Source organism: Chionomys nivalis, chromosome 3, assembly GCF_950005125.1.
Source record: "Chionomys nivalis chromosome 3, mChiNiv1.1, whole genome shotgun sequence".
Classification (NCBI taxonomy): domain Eukaryota; kingdom Metazoa; phylum Chordata; class Mammalia; order Rodentia; family Cricetidae; genus Chionomys; species Chionomys nivalis.
Genome location: NC_080088.1, coordinates 97,193,309 through 97,210,667, shown reverse-complemented (window position 1 = coordinate 97,210,667; position 17,359 = coordinate 97,193,309). Strand labels below are relative to the sequence as shown.

Sequence of the window (17,359 nt, the reverse complement as noted above, 5' to 3'; positions counted from 1 at the left end):
AAGGCAAATAGGAACCCACGTCACGACCCACAAACATGGTGGACCTCGGCACCCAGAGCACTGGGCTCGGGGATCTTTAGGAAAATAAAGAAGGGCATTCTCAAAGTCCGCAGAAAGGGGAGCAGCTGGCACAGGGCAGTTGGGGATGAGGACGGAAACACCACCGCCCCTCCAGCCTAGATGATGGGGCCCCATCCCCTACTTACCCTCCTCACAGTTGCTCCCAGTAAACCCAGGGCAACACCTCCACTCCAGCGCAGTCACCGTGCGGTAGGAAACCCGGTAGGTCGGTCTGATGAGAGTTCTGTAACTGACACAAGGACGAGGTCAGTGGGGATGCACTCGTGCCTGTCCACCCCAGACCGGCTGCTGAAGGTACTGTGCCTGCTCAGAGTTCAGGTGGTCACCAGGACAGTGGACACATCGCCCTGGCTTTGTGTTCACTTACTCTGTGGCTCTAGACAAATCACCAGCCCTGGAAACCAGGCAGGGATCAGAGACCCTTCCACACCACTCTGCTTCCTCAAAACCCCTCATTGGAGGATACTAGGCAGGCACTCTAATACCCTGAGACAAGTCCTCATCCCCACCCCATCCCAGCCCCTCACTGGGGGGATCCTAGGCAGGGGCTCTACCACTGAGCCACACCCCAGCCCCTCACTGGGGGATTCTAGACAGGGACTCTACCACTGAGCCACACCCCAGTCCCTCACTGGGGGATCCTAGGCAGGGGCTCTCCCACTAAACACCCTCAGCCCTCTCTTTAAGACAAGGTCTTACTAAGTTGCCTAGGCTGGCCGTGAACATATCCTGTATCTTCCTAGCCTTGAACATGCAATCTTCTGGTCTCTGCCCCTGAGTATCTGAATTGCTCGTTGTACTGGCTGGGTTTGCGTGTCAACTTGACACAAGCAGGAGTCATAAGACGAAGGAGCCTCAGTTGGGGAAATAACTTGATGAGATCCAGATGTAAGGCGTTTTTCTCATTTAGTGATCAATGCAGGAGGGCCCAGCCCATGGCGGGTGGAGCCATCCCTAGGCTGCTGGTCCTGGGTTCTATAAGAAAGCAGGCTGAGTAAGCTGTGGAAAGCAAACCAGTAAGCTTGCTCCATGGCCTCTGCATCAGCTCCTGCCTCCAGGTCCCAGCCCTGCTTGAGTTCCTGTTCTGACTTCCTCCAAGAAACCCCTTCCTTCCCTACCTGCTTTTTGGTGGCGGTGTTTGGTAGCAGCAGCAGTGGCCCTAACTAAGACAATCACCCAGGCGTGTACCGCAGAACCCGCTCATCCCTTCCTTTCTCTAGCTCTCCAAATACATCTACTTGTTGAGGGGAGATGTCTCAAATTCTTGAGTCATCCTGGAGTTGTACTGTGGGCGTTGCAGGTGTTCACCCTCAGCAAATGCATTTCAATTAAAACTCGGACAGCCATGGTAGACAGTTGGAGCTGCTAGACACATGAAGAAGGTGAAAAGCAGGGCTGAGGGAAGGAACAGCCTTGTCGGTAAAGTCCTTGCCTTGCACATACAAGATATGAGTTTCATCTGCAGAACCCGCATTCAAAATCCCGGTGTTGTAGTGTGTACTCATGATCCCAGCTCTCAGTGGAGACAGGAGAATTCCCGAGACTTGCTGGCCAACCAGTCTACCCAAAACCGTGAGCTCCAGGTGGAGTTTCGCAAAGTGAGGTTGAGGGGCTGGTGTAATGGTGTGAGGGGTAAATAGGTATTTCCTGCTAGGCTGGTGGCCTGAATTTAACCCCCTAGACTCGCACAGGAAGTAGAGAACCAACTCCCAGTCTGCCGCTGCGAGTGCACTCTGCATACATGCATGTATGTGTATGCACACTCGAGAACACGCACATGCGCCCACACACACGCACACACACACACAAAGAAAGGTTAAAAATGAAATCCAGCTCAGTGTTATGGTGCCCACCTGTGATCCCAGTGCCTGGGGAGGCTGAGACTGGAGGACCTCATTTCTGAGGCCAGCCTAGGCTATTCACAGTGGGACCCTGCCTCGAAGAGAACACCTATATGGTCAAAGATCACAAGTCCGGGTTCATGTGCGTCACTTCAGCGCTCTCCCCAAACATGTCTGCACCAATCCCCCTTTCACGGAAGGCTACATGACTTCACCAACACTTAAATCCACTGACACGGGGTGACTCAGTTGGCAAATGGAGAGATGACGAATTAATTGGTAGCAGCATCTGGAGCTATCCTGTTGACAGGAAAACACACAAATCACGGCCGTTTCTAAAATTGGATTTCAGAAATAGAGCTTGGCTTGTAGGAATTCTTGAGCGTCCCCTCCAAGTTATGTTTTAGAAGCACTCCAGGGCTTCGTTACAAGCCCCTGCTTTCCTTGGGGTGGGACAGCCCCTTCTACAGACTGTGACACACACTGCCCCCTCTCTCCCAGCCTCTGAGCACCTCAGAGGTACTCCATCCAGTCCAGGTCTTAAGTGATGATGCTAGTCAGAATTCAAGTACCGGACTGGAGGGATGGCTTAGCAGGTAAGGTGCTTGCTGTTCAAGCATGAGAACCCAAGTTCACATCCCCAGCACTCATGTAAAAATGCTGGATGTGGCAGCATGCATCTGTCATCCCAGAATGAGGGAGGCAGAGATAGGAGGACACTTGAAGTTCACTGGCCAGCCAGTCTAGCCTACTTGTGAGTTCCAAGCCAGTGACAGACCCTGTCTCAAAATAGGTAGCCAGAAGGCTGGAGAGTTGGCTCAGTTGTTAAGAGTATTTGTTGCTCTTTTTTTGACAGGGTTTCTCTGTGGTTTTGGAGCCTGTCCTGGAACTAGCTCTTGTAGATCAGGCTGGTCTCGAACTCACAGAGATCCGCCTGCCTCTGCCTCCCGAGTGCTGGGATTAAAGGCGTGCGCCACCACCGCCCGGCTATTTGTTGCTCTTACAGAGAACCCAGGTTCATTTCCCAGCACCCGGCTCACAGCCATAACTCTGGTTCCAGGGATCAGGATCAGACTCCCTCTTCTGGACTCTGAGGCCGCACACACATGGTGCACATATACACATGCAAGCAAAGCACTTGTATACACGAAATAAAATACCTTTTAACATTGTTCTGAGGGGCTTTCGGGTGCCTCAGTGATTAAAAATATGCACTGCTCTTCCAGAAGACCCAAGTTTGATTCCAAGTACCCACACTGGGCAGCTCACAACTGCCTGTAACCCGGCTCTGGGGACTCAATGCCTCTGGCCTCCACAAGCACCTGAACTCACGTGGACATACCTATACTCAGACACACACCATACACTTAGTTAAAAACAATTTTAAAGCCAGGCAGTGGTGGCACACACCTCTAATCCCAGCACTCCGGAGGCAGAGGCAGGCGGATCTCTGTGAGTTCAAGGCCAGCCCGGTCTACAAGAGCTAGTTCCAGGACAGGTTCCAAAGCTACAGAGAAACGCTGTCTTGAAGAGGAATCTAAAATGGCTGAAAGACACTTAAGGAAATGCTTAACATCCTTAGCCATCAGAGAAATGCAAATCAAAACAACTCTGAGATTCCATCTTACACCTGTAAGAATGGCCAAGTTCAAAAACACTGATGACAACTTATGCTGGAGAGGTTGTGGGAAAAGGGAACACTTCTGCATTGCTGGTGGGAGTGCAAACTGGTACAACCCCCTTGGATGTCAGTGTGGTGATTTCTCGGAAAATTAGGAAACAACCTATCTCAAGACCCAGTAATACCACTTTTGGGTATATATCCAAAGGATGCTCAACCATGCCACAAGGGCATGTGCTCAGCTATGTTCATAGCAGGCTTGTTTGTGATAGCCAGAACCTGGAAACAACCTAAATGCCCCTCAACCAAAGAATGGATAAGGAAAATGTGGTACATTTACACAGTGGAGTACTACACAACAGAAAAAAATAATGACATCTTAAAATTTGCAGGCAAATGGATGGATCTAGAAAACATCATATTGAGTGAGGTAACCCAGACCCAGAAAGACAAATATCATATGTACTCACTCATAAGGCTTTTAGACATAAAGAGAAAAAACAGCCTATAATTCATAATCCCAGAGACCCTAGACAATAAAGAGGACCCTAAGAGAGACATACATGGATCTAATACATGGAAAAAAACAAGATCTCCTGAGTAAATTTGGATCATGGGGACCATGGGAGAGGAAAGGAGGAGAGGGGAGAGGAAGGGAGGGAAGCAGAGAACAATATATAGTTCAATAAAAATAATTTTAAAAAAAGAAACCCTGTCTCAAATAAAATATTTTTAATCTTTAATTGTTTTTCTAAAGTGGCCAACATCCAAGTGCATTTGCACATGAACACAAAAATAATTATTATTACCATACAGAACATTTAAAAACTATACAGTATTATTGTGCAGAGAGGGCCTTGCATGTGCCAGAGCACACACACAGTGGCCACAGGACAACGTTCAGGGGTCGGCTTTCTCCTTCCATTGTGTGGGTCCTGTCCTTGGGCAGCAAACACCTTTCCCCTCTGAGCCATCTTGCCGGCCCTAATACAGTAAGTCGAGATTCGGTAACAGCCAGTGGGATACCGTAGCAGATGGTTTACATAAACAAGGCAAGAGGCAGAGACCATTACCGTTCCAGGCTTGCACATGAGGAAACTGAGGCGGGAAGATGTTAAGAAACTTTCATAGCAGCGATGCTACAAGTCCGTGGCCCTGTGAACTGAGTCGGAGGAACCGTTCCAAGGCCCAGTTATTCCATTCAGGCTATCCAGTGCCAGGGAACACTTTTCCTTCCAGAAGCTGCCCGAGGCTTCTGCTTTCAGACCCCTGGACTGCAGGGGGAGAGCTTGTCCCTCCAGTACAGCTTCCCTCTGGTCCCTATTCTCGGGGCTATGCTGCTGACTGGTGGCACTCACACATCCAGAACTCTGGGCTCCTAGCGGATAGCAATGTCAGACACAGGCTCCACCAGTGGGTGGCGCTGTTTCACCAGCCTGACCAACCAAAGCTCTTTGCCGGACAACTTTGTCTCCTGGATATCTAAAAGGCTTTGTGAATTTGTGAGCCCGCGGAAGATGGAACCTGAGGGTGCTTCACTCTTCTATATAAAGCCTCCTGCTCCTGGTCTTGCCCAAGAAGGTTCCCCTCTGTATATGCCTTTTCTTCCTCTTCCCAAAGACGCTTCACAGTGAAGCTCAAATGTCCCCTCGTCTATGAAGCACCTCTGTCCTCTGGGCAGAGACGGCAAGCTCCCTCCTCTTCCCTTTCTACACTTCTTGTGAGAGAGCTTGGTTATACGTCATTCCTGCTGTCAGTAAGCAATTACCAACAGCCTGCTTTGTGCAGGAGATGGGAATGTCAGTGAACAAGTTGCCAGGCACGGCTGTGTGCACCTTTAACCTCAGCACTCGGGAGGCAGAAGCAAGCGCATCTCTGTGAGTTCAAGGCCACTCTGATCTCCACAGCAAGTTACAGGTTAACCAGGGCTACACAGTGAGACCCTGGCTGTCCTGGCTAGGGTTTCTATTGCTGTGACTAAACACCATGAACAAAAGCAAGCAGGGGGAGAGGGTTTGTTTCGCTTACACGTCAGCATTGCTGTTCATCACTAAAGGAAGTCAGGATGGGAACCTGGAGGCGGGAGCTGATACAGAGGCCATGGAGGGGAGCTGCTTACTGGCTGGTTCTCCATGGCTTGCTCAACCTGCTTTCTCATAGACCCCAGGATCAGCAGCGCAGGGGTGGCCCCACCCACCAGGGCTGGGAGCCCCCATCAATCACTAATCGGGAAGAGGCTCTACAGGACTGCTCACAGCCTTATCCTATGGAGGCATTTTCCTAACTGAGGGTCCCTCCTCTCAGATGACTTTTGCTTGTGTCAAGTTGACATAAGACCATCCAGCGCACGGGCCAAAGACAAAAAATAACATACAAGGCAGACAGAGAAAAGTGAGGAGCCAACAAATTCCAACTTTCTCCAGTTTTGTTTGAGTATGTGTATGGGTACAAACCACTGAATCTGGGGGTGGGGGGGCCACAAAGCAACTTGTGGGAGTCAGTTCTCTCCTTCTACCACGATCAGAGGGCGAACTCAGGTCCTCAAGCTTGGCGGTGGCAAGCACCCCTCCCTGTGAGGACCCCGTCTGCAGACCTCCACCTAAGGCCAGACAGGAAGGGAAGAGAAGCATGGAAGGGAGTCAGGGTCTGCTAATTGAGAAACAGGGACCCAGCAGGGACAGACAGACAGATGGACAGAAGAAAAGTGACACCCAGAGGAGAATGAGGTCAGACTCAAGGTAGCATAGGTTTGACAAACTCAAGCCCCCAATGGGACCAGCCAGTGTGCACGTGTCTGCTGAGTCATGTATCAAGACTCTCAGCTGGAGTCCTGGGAGGGGACTTTGTGAGGAAGAACACTTTTTGTACAAACCTGAGGACCTGAGTTCAAATCCCCAGTATAAAGCCTGGGCCTGGCTATATGTGCCTATAACCTCAGAGCTGTAACGAGTCGAGACGGGCATTGCCGGGACCTGATGGTTGTCAGCCTAGCTCAGGATCGAGTGGAGATCCTGTCTCAAGGGAATAGGATGGAAGTGAGAGGACAGGACACAACACTCTCCTCTCACCTCCACACTGGACCTGGACCCTGAACAGTCAGAGAGGCCTTGCCTTCTGCAGCAGCCCCCAAACCTGCGGAGACCCTCTGCGGTAGTTCCTGCTGATCGTCAGCTTTACGGGGCCTAGAGTCACCATGGAAACAGATATCTGGGCATGTCCATCTTAGAGTTTCTAGATTAGGTCAATGGAGGTGGGACACCCCACCCTGAATGTGGGTGGCACCCTAGACTGGGGTCCTGGACTGAATACACAGAAGAAAGTGAGCTGAGCACCAGCGTCTGTCTCTCCCTGCTTCCTGCCTGTGGACGCCACGTGACCAGCTGCCACACATTCCTGCTGCCATGTCCCCCACCGTGGACCATACCCTCTAACTATGAGTCACAAATCAAACTTCCTCCCTCGAGTTGCTTTTGTGGGGTATTTTGTCATAGCCAGGAGGAAAGCAACTAATTGTGCTGTCGAATTTTATGTCAACGTGACACAGACTAACATCATTTTGGAAGGAAGGGCCTTAATGGAGAAAATGCCCTCACTAGATGAGCCTTTAAGTAAGCCTAAGGAGCATCTTCTAGACTGATGACTGACTAGTCTAGGAGGTCCAAGCTCACTGTGGTGGTGCCAACTCTGGGCTGGTGGTCCTGGATGCTGTAAGAAAGCAGGCTGAGCAAGCCATGGTGAGCCCGCCAGTAAGCAGCACTCTGCAGTGGCCTCTGCATCAGTTCCTGCCTCCCAGTTGCTGCCTCTGCTCATGTGGATGGGTTACAAGCGGTGATGATGAAATAAGCACTGTCTTTTCCGCATTGACCTTGTCATGGTGTATTCTCACAGCGACAGAAACCCTACCTAAGATACTAATACACCCTTCGAGGATACACGAGTCCTCCAAAGAAATGGTCCAAATCACAAGAATGGGGCATGAAGGGAACTCTGAGGGGGTCTTGTTACAGGCCCACAGCTATGCAGTGACTGTCCTGGAAGGCTTCAGACATGCCCAATGTGTCCCCAAAAGTAGGCTGCATTAAAAGAGATTAGAAGGGCTGGTGAGATGGCCTAGGCAGTAAAGATAACGGCTGCCAAGCTTGATCACCTGAGTTCAATCCTCAGGACGTGCCTGGTGGAAGGAGAGACCCGACTCCTGAAAACTGTCCTCTGGCCTCAACATGTGTGTTATGACACACACACGTACACACACACACACATTTAAAGAAAGAGAGATTTGAAGGAGGTATTCCCATCAGGCATAAGATACCTTTACACTAGAGATAGATGAGCAGGGGCCATAACCCTCGGCCCTTCGAAGGTGACCTCCCTATAGTAACATAAGGTCTCTTAATGGGATCCTGGATACTACATGATCTAGAAGCCACTGGCTCAGGCCTAATTCTTCATCCAAAAGAGTCTGACGTCCGTATCTCACTGGGAAGGCCATCCTTCCGGGCTCCCTGGCTTGCATGGGCCCCTGCTTCTTCAGCAGAGAACACAACGAAGAGGAACAGGCTGGGAGGTAGCAAGGCAGGAACCGGGAGGCAATGCTGGGAGGGGAATTATTTATCTCCCAGCTAACAGCAGAAGACCAGCAGGGAGGGAGGGGTTCCATTGCAATACTGAGGATGGCAGGATTGTCTCTGGCCTCTGGCACTCCCCAGTGTCGGATGAAAGGGGCAACCGGCCAGTCAGCGTGGCTCACTTGCGAAATTGAGGCAAGAGGATTGTGAGTTTGAGATAAGCCAGGCTACCTAGTGAGTAGGTAGGTAGGTTTCATCTCAAACAATGATGGAATCAGGAGGAGGCTGGAGAGAGAGCTGGGTAAAGCCTGAAAGGATTAGGATCAGAACCTGATCCCCGGTATCCACGTGAAAAAAGTTGGTCATGGGCCAGCAAGATGGCTTAGTGAGTGAAGGGCTTGCCACACAAGCCTGGAGACCTGAGTTCAATTCCTGGAACCCATGTAAATGTAGAAGGAGACAATTGGCTCCGTAAAGTTTGCCTTCTGACTGTCACATTAACACACACACCACCACCACCACCAGCAGCAGCAACAACAACAACAATATTTAAATGTCAAGGTGGAGACAAGAGGATCCCTGGGGCTTGCTGGCCAGATAACCGAGCCAAATTGGTAAATTTGAAGTTACATGAAATATCATATCTCAAAAACCAAGGTGGAAACTCTAGTACGGCCTGAGATAGAACTGAATACCTGCACACATATTCATGCATGTGCACACATGCGCACACACACACACTAAGATAAACAGGGAAAATACAGTAGACGCAGCACACAGCTTCTTCCATTTTAGCTCAGGTCCACAGGGGTGGGAGACATCGCCCAGACATGGGGGGGTGGGCCTCTGAGTTTCCACTTCACAGTCAGGGTGAAGAAGAGGAGGAGGAGGGACAAGAAAAATGAGGAAGAATGGGGGAGGGATGAAGAGGAGGAGGGACAGGAAGGAAAGATAGCATCTTAAAGTATTTAAATCGGAACTCCATTTAGCCCAGCAGGCATCAGCCCCCTGAGTAGCAGGCAACCCCACCAGAGCAGGGGGCCGGCCAGCAGGGGATCGTCTGGCAGAGGAGGAATGGGGAAGCAGATGACGCCCTAGAGAGTTCCTACAAAGACTTCCACTCTGCACATCTGGAAGAGGTTGGCTGGAATGCCATCAAAGACCTCCACGGGGCTGAAGAGTCCGGCTGCCAAGGGCAGAGGAAGCCTGGTGGAGCAAAGCTACCCACCCCTCAGTCCCTATGTGACCCAGGTCTGGCAGACCTCCTGAACCCAGCCCACCACTGCCAGTGGTTGACTGAGGGACCGGGTGGAGGCACTCAAGGGTGGCATCCATACCACCTGACATTCACCGCACAGAACAGACACAAGCCTATTCTCCACTGCAGCGCAAGAGAGAGGTTAGGGGTCGTCTCCATGTCCCAGCTGAGAAACTGAGGCACTGAGCAAGGAAGCCCAGATAGTCCATCCTGTCTCCAGGTCCTCCGTGGGTGCTGACCCGTAAAGGGAGGAAGGGTTGATCTGGGCTCACAGTCCAAGGGCACAACCCATCAGGAGAGAGCAGTTGAAACATTACCTCCACATTCAGGAAGATGTGTTGAGCACTAGGGGTGAGCTTGGCTCACTTTCTCCTCGTTTTAAATTTTTACTTCATTTTATTGATTCATCTCTCCCTCTCCCCTGTGTGTGTGTGTGTCTGTCTGTCTGTCTGTGTGTGTGTGTCTGTGTGTGTCTGTGTGTGTGTGTCTGTGTGTGCATGCGTGTGCAGGTACCACATGCATGCCAGAGGTCAACCATCCACCTTGGTTTTGTCTTGGAGACAGGTCTTTTACTGGCCTGGGGTTTGCCAATTCGGCCAGGCTGGCTATAGGTGAGCTGGCCAGTGAGCCTCAGGACCTGTTCGCCCCTTCCCCGAGCTGGGGTTACAAGTGGGCACCACCACACCCTGTTTTTAACCTGGGTTCTGGAACTTGAACTCAGGTCCTCAAGCTTGCAAGGCAAGCCCTTTTACCCACAAAACCACGTCCCTCAGTCAGGCCCAACTCTTTCTCTGTTCACAGGAAAATCTCAAATCCTTACTTCCTCACCTCACCTCATTCTTATTTTCTCCCGGTTCAATGCCATCCCCATGCCTACCACTTCCCCAGAAATGCACTCACTGCTGTCCAGCAACTCACAGTGCTATACCCTCTGGTATTATCCCCCGAATGACCAGAGAGCACCCAGGAGCCACCTTCTTCTGCCTCCCCAGTGCTGGGGTTACAGGCATGTGCCACTGTGCCCAGCTCTTTTACATGGGTTCCGGAGATGAAACTCAGGTCTCTTGTTTGTACAGTAAGCACTTTACCCACTGAGCCATCTCCCAAGCCCAGATTAATTACCTTGAATAGAGCATGAGACTCTTAATCTCAGGGTCGTGAGTTCAAGCCCCACACTGCGTATCATTTGTAGGACAAGTTTTCCTATGCTGGCAGCCACTCTCAAATAACCACTCAGAGTCTTATTATTAATTATAAGTATGTGGCCAATAGCTCAGGCTTATTACTAACTAGCTCTTACAACTTAAATTAACCCACTTCTATTAATTTATGTGCTGCCCCAAAGCTTGGGGCATTTACCTTTCCAGTACATCTTGTTTACTTTCTGGCTGGCTGCCGACTTCTCTCTCCACCCCTCTTCCTCCCAGCATTCTCCCTGTGTCAGGCTGTCTTCCCCAGTCTCTTCCTGAACAACTATCAGCCAATCAGTTTTTTATTATCATTAAGAGCAATACATACTTACAGTGTACAAAGATTGTTCCACAGCATCAATGTAACCCAGGTTGGCCTGAAGTTCAGTCTCCCTGCCTTGGTCTCTTGAATGCTGGGATTACAGGCACCCAAACAACCTTCCTTGAGGGTCTCTTTCTCTCCTTTTCCTTTTCCTTTTTTCTTTCCTTTTTTTCTTTTTTACTTTTTATTTATTTATTTTTTTGAGACAGGGTCTCATGTAGCCAAGGCTGGCCTGGCTATGTGGTGGAGGATAACCTTGAACTTCTGATCCTCCTGCTTTCAGTTCTCAATACTGGGATTCTAAGCATGCTCCACCATGCCTAATTTATGCAGCGCTGGGTATGGAAGCCAGGGCTTTCTGCATGCTAGGTGAGCACTCTACCAACTGAGTCACGTCCACAGCTCCTTACTGTCTAGGGCTGACCCAGGCTTGAGAAATTGAAGCGATGTTACTACCATGGAGAAAGCACACCAAGAGAAGCCCTTTGCCTCAGATCTCGGGCTTAGTGAAGTGGGTTCTGTATGTATCCTGTTTTCCCCACCGCGGTTCTATGCCAGCCCAAATCAAGGCATCCAGGAATGCATCAAAGGATGGGAATAACCAAAATTGGGCCCCACACAGCTTCAGAAAAACGGGGAGGAGAAACAGACGAGAAATACGGAAACCTGAACGCTGCTGTGTAAACGCTGCGGTTGAAACGTGGCCAGCCTCGCTGAGCAACTGGGATCCTCAGTGAAAGAATGGGCCCCGAATCCGCTCAGGGTAGGGTGGGGGTCCTCCTTCCCTAACCTCAGAATGAGGAATGCAGGCGCACAGCTTGCCCAGGCCTGAACCGCACCAGGAGCTGCCTGGGGGCTGAGCGCCTGGAGTTGGCTTCTAAGCTCTTCGCCACACATCAAAAGCAAAAGCCTCCGCCTCCGAGTTGATTAGAAGTCAGGTTCCTGCGGGACTTCCAACATGGAACCTCATCTCCTGCTCCAGCAATATCTTGAGGCAGTATTCTGTTTCCTCCACTTTACAGTAGGGAAACTGAGGCCTTGCAGAATGAATCTTAGCCAATGAGACATCGAGAGAAATCTCTGAGCAGGCTGGGTTGTGTGGGAAGGTGGAGCTGTGAGAGAAATGGGAGGAGGACGGCTGGGAGGGGGCACGCTTGAGGGGGTGGGGCCAGGGTAGGTGTGGCTTTTAAGGGGGCGTGGTTGTTGGCGGATGTGGCTCTGGCTAAGAGAGTGCAGACCCTTGGGAGGACATGGCTGTTAGAGGCGTGACTGTGGGAAGGTTTGACTGTGAGGGGGCGTGGTTGTGGGAGGGCGTGGTTGTGGGAGGACGGATTGTGAAAGCCTCAGCAGCAGTTGTACTAGCGCTGCTAAGGGGCAGCTCTAAAAGCTGGATTTTCAAGCCCCGCAATTTAGTTTTATTTACTTTCTTCCTTAGCACTACCCTCACCATCTCCTCTGACCCCTCCTGCAAGCATCTATAACAATCCCGAACGATGACACTGTGTCAGGTAGGAGCACATCCCTCTCTTGGTGGTACGGACACCTCACTCCTCTGGACACAGAATCAGCGCTCACCTCTCCTCTCCAGGCATCAAGCCTGCCAACCCCAGAGCTGTCCTTGGGTCATACCATACAAGGGAACAGAAAGACAAGGCAGGGCAGGGCACCCCGGGTGCCTTTACCTCACGAGGTTGGCACAGGGCCCAGGCCACCGGCAGCTCTGGTAGACTCGCTGGACCACCGTCTCCGAGCCGTTCTGCACCTGGCAGGACACTGTCCTTGTCACCGTGTGATGGCACCAGTGCCTGTGGGGACAGCAACAGTTGCATTAGCCTTGGCCGTTCTCAGAGGGTCCAGCAGCATTCTAGAAGATTGTGCTGTGGGGAAAGGGGTACTGTCAAAATAAAATACCCAACAAAAACAGCTTAAGGAAGGAAGGGTTGATGTGAGCTCAGACTCTGCGGGTGTGGTCCATCCATCATGGCCAGTAAAGCATGGCAACCAGTCACATGGCAACCACAGTCAGGAAGCAGAGAGAGAGATGGATGCTGGTGCTCAGCTCGCTTTCTCCTTTTTAGTCAGCCCAGGATCCCAGCCTAGGGAATGATGCTGCCCATTTGGAGTGGGTCTGTCCACTTTGATTAACCTGACCTGGAAACATACTCAGAGCTATGGCTCCTGGGTGATTCTGTATTCTGTCAACTTGGCAATCAATATTAACCACCATCATCGGGCCTGGACCAGATCTGCCTGCTGTGGGACTCTTTCTAGAAAAGGCATCCAATACCAAAGAGAATGGAAGAGAGGATATGTTGCAGGTCTGTAGGAAGCACAGCTTAGAGTAAGCATTGGAGAAACCAGGATTGGCAATCACATGGGTGTAGCTGGAAGCTACCCGCCAGGTCCTGCAGCCACTTATAATCACTCAGAGCCTTAATATCAATTATAATCATTTGGCCAATGGCTCAGGCTTATTACTGGCTAGCTCTTACATTTAAATTAACCCATTTCTAATAATCTGTGTATCCACATGACTTGGTGGTGTTACCTGGTCTCTAGTACATCTTGCTGCTCTGGCAGCTATCTGACTTCTCTCTCAGCTCAGCCTTCCTCTCCCTGTATCTCTGCTTGGATTTCCCGCCTAGCTATATTCTGCCCTGCCATAGGCCAAAGCAGCTTTATTCATCAACCAATAAAAACAATACATATTTGCAGCATACTGAAGGGCATCCCACATCCCTTAGGCCTATTATCTTCAAAGAAGAATGACTGGCACCTGGTCACCTGGAATGCCGGAGTGAATGTGGTCAAATGACACATGATCCTTTGCTATTCTACTAGGAGCCAGCCCCCACTTGAAGCCCTCCCCCAGTATCCTGAGCATTGTTTAGGCTCTAATCCCAAGCAACACCTCTCAGTGAGTAGAACCCATCCTTATCAAAGAGGTCCCATGCACTTGGCATCCTCCACCAATAGAATTCATCCTTAAGTTCATGACAGAGCCTTCCTCTAGGCCCTATAGCTGAGCTCATACATCAGCCAATAGAATTCATCCTTATAATAAATAAAGTGCTTTGCTACTTTGCTAGAGAGTTTCTATGTAGCCATACCTAAAGCTTTGTGGTGATACTATGTTTAAATGTGTAGCAGTATACCATGAGGTCAGATGCTGGACGTTTTTGATCCAGTGTCTACAAATATGGTACTGACTTGAGTTTCCCTCTTCCTCTCCCAGCCAGCTGTGAGGCTTATGGAGTCTCCAACACCAGTGGACCCAAGCCAGGACAGCCCTTGAAAGGCTTCGATCCCTGATCCACTTTGTCTTCTCACATTATACTCTAAAACCACACAGTGGGGCAGGCAAGCGAGGTATTACAGTCGCACACGTGGCAGTCAGCAGGTTGTGAAGGGCAACGACCCGCTGTATTAGCCATTTCCCCAGGTCATTCTGTTCCCGGTAGCGAGCGAAGTCACGCTTGGCAAATAGGCAGGGCAAGCGGCGCTTTAAGCAAATCAGCAAATAAGTCAGTATCGAATCATTGGTATTTTCTACTTTTCTACTTCATTCTCTTTTCTTCAAATCCTTAGCTTCTTCCTACTCCCAAGACACAGTCTTGCTGTGTAGCCCTAGCTGGCCTGGAAGTTACTATGTAGACCAGACTGGCCTCCCACTCACAGAGAGCCCATGTCACCGCCTCCACCAAGTGTTAAAATTAAAGGCGTATGTGGTAGCCCAGATGAACGTCAGTTAACACTGAGCTGTGGCGGTTCATCTTTAGAATCATCTAGAAGACACCCCCTGGAAGTGTCTGAGAGGTCTCCTTTGAGTGGTGTAATTGAGGTGGGGAGGCCCGCTCTGAATATGGGTGACACCATCCGGTGGTCGGTCTGGAGTGAGGAACAGAGAAAGCAAACTGCCTGCCAGCACTCACCTCTCCCTGCTTCCTGACTGTGAAGACAGTGTGGCCAGCTACCTCAAAGTTCTGCCCACACATTCACCTGAATGAACCCAGACTAGAAACTCCCTCCCAGAAGTGTCCACAGTTTTGTTTCCATGTGATTCTAGATCTTGTCAAGTTGACAGCATGAACTACCAGAGACCCCATGTCAGGGACTGAAAGGAAGGGAGAGGACCTCGGGCTCTGAGCCCTGCTTTTATCCCAGTCACTAACCTGTGGATCCCATGAAGGAGGCTCAAAAAGCTACTCTAGCGGGGATGACAGAGAAGGACAAGGTTACAGCACCAGAACACAGGGGAAGAGGTCCAAACACCTGATGAGCACAAGGAGCTATAAAAACAGAGGAGGGTCAGTTCTAGGAAAGGCTACCAGCTAAGCACGGAAAGATCAAATTCATTAACTGCAGTTATATCAGTCACCAAGGGACAGCATTAGTACAGAAGGGTAAGTGTGGGCCAGCAAGTGTGAAAGAGCCACAAGCATGTCAGAAATCCCTGTGGAACTAGAAGTGTCCCTGAGGGCACAGACCTCCTCTGGAGGCTAGGGCCACTCAGTAGCAGGGCACCTGCCTGGAATCCCCAGTGAGGGGCTGGGGTGTAGCTCAGGGGTAGAGCACCTGCCTAGAATCCCCCAGTCAGGGGCTGGAGTGTGGCTCAGTGGTAGAGCACCTGCCTAGAATCCCCCAGTCAGGGGCTGGGGTGTGGTTCAGTGGTAGAGCCCCTGCCTAGAATCCCCCAGTCAGGGGCTGGGGTGTGGCTCAGTGGTAGAGCACCTGCCTAGAATCCCCAGTGAGGGGCTGGGGTGTGGCTCAGTGGTAGAGCACCTGTCTAGAATGCCCCAGGAAGGGGACAAGAGTATGACTCAGCAGGACAGTGACTGGCTACAGGAAGTAAGAGGAAAGGAGAGCTGAGCAGAGGTGGAGAAGGGGACAGAACAAATAATATGAAGATTAGGCTAAGATGTCCAGCAGGAACATGCTCCCATCCCCTCCACCTACCACCGTATCCTAGAAAATTCAAAGCTAAAAATAAGTCCCAAGTCATATTAGAAAATGAGAAGCAGTGGGCTAGACATTTTGAGGCTTCCAGGAGAGACGGAAAGCAGATGGGAGCAATTTGGAGGAGGAGAGCACAGCCGGAAATATGCAGCCAACAGGACCAGCACTAATGATGGGGGCAGGTCAGGAGCAACACATGTGGCCAATATGGAAAGGAACCATCCCAGGTGACTGTCAGACGGTAAGGCAGGGGACCACACTACAGCGTCAGAGGGTAAGCCAGGGACCACACTACAGCGTCAGAGGGTAAGACAGGGACCACAGCATCAGAGGGTAAAGCAGGGACCACAGCATCTGAGGGTAAGGCAGTGACCACAGCATCAGAAGGTAATACAGGGACCACACTACAGCATCAGAGAGTAAAGCAGGGACCACAGCAGAAGTGGTAGAGGGCAGGAGTAAGAACCCATATCGCTCTCTATCCCTGCTGGTATCAAGAATCAAGCATCGTAGCTGAGAGGAGTGATACACACCTACAGTCTTAGTATTCGGAAGGCTTTGGCAGGAGGAATGGAAGTTTGAAGCTATCTTGGGTTTACACAGTGAGTTCAAAGCCAGCTGATAACCTTCAATACACCCTCAAATCAAATATCTGAAGTCTTTTACACACTTGTTCCCCGTTTTTCACCCATACCACTAGTGTACCGAAAGTCAAGGTGTCCTCATGCAGTTATTGGGGCACGCTTTGAATCCCAGCACTCGGGAAGCAGAGGCAGCCAGATCCCTGAGTTTGAGTCCAGTCTGGTCTACACAGCAAGTTGCAGGACAACCAGGGCTATAAAGAGAAATCCTATCATGAAAAAAAGAAAAGAAAACAATCTCAAGGAAACCAGGTGTGATGGCACATACTTGTCGTCTTAGCACTTGGGTAAGTAGAGGCAGGAGGATCAGGAGTTCACAGTCATCCCCAGCTAACTATCGAGTTTGAGTTCAGCCTGGGTAACATAAGACCCTAACAAAAAGAAGCAGTGAGGGAGAGGGGAAGAGAGGGGATGAAGAAAAGAAAGACAGAGACAGAGAATACAGTAAGAAAAATTTACTGGAAGCTGGGTAGTGGGGAGGCAGAGGCAGGCAGATCTCTGAGTTTGAGGCCAGCCTGGTCTACAGAGCAGTCCCAGGACAGCCAGCGCTAACAAATCTTGGCAGTAGTGCTGTTTTGAAAGCTTGTGGTGACTTCAGAATGAAGGACCTAGCTAAAGGAAATAGGTCACCAGGGATGCAGCATGGGAATTATAAGTGGTTATTTCCTGTCAGTCTCTCCTTCCTGGTTGGCTATGATGTGGCCCCACAGTGATGGATTAAATCCTCTGAAACCACCAGCCAAAATGAACCATTTGTCCTTCGCTGTCCACTTCAGCTGTTATGGCCATGGTAAAGCAGAGGTGACTTTAACACAGACGGGAAAGCGAGTCCTGAAGTTGTGTGACCTCCACAGCTTGGGCGGACATTATGGCACACCTGTAGA

At 50.5% G+C, this 17,359-nt stretch overlaps 1 protein-coding gene across 4 annotated transcripts in view; it reads right to left on the bottom strand.

Annotated features, from left to right (window-relative positions):
* Positions 1-17,359, bottom strand: part of Col26a1 (collagen type XXVI alpha 1 chain) — a 144,238-nt gene that overhangs the window by 93,331 nt on the left and 33,548 nt on the right. For 2 of the 4 annotated variants that reach the window (XM_057765534.1, XM_057765533.1), the window contains exons 2-3: positions 12,561-12,683; positions 207-310 (exon numbers count right to left, since the gene is read on the bottom strand). In XM_057765534.1, coding sequence (XP_057621517.1) covers positions 207-310; positions 12,561-12,683 — 227 coding nt within the window. The remainder of the gene's footprint in view (positions 1-206; positions 311-12,560; positions 12,684-17,359) is intronic. The other 2 variants (XM_057765532.1, XM_057765531.1) reach the window with 1 other exon arrangement.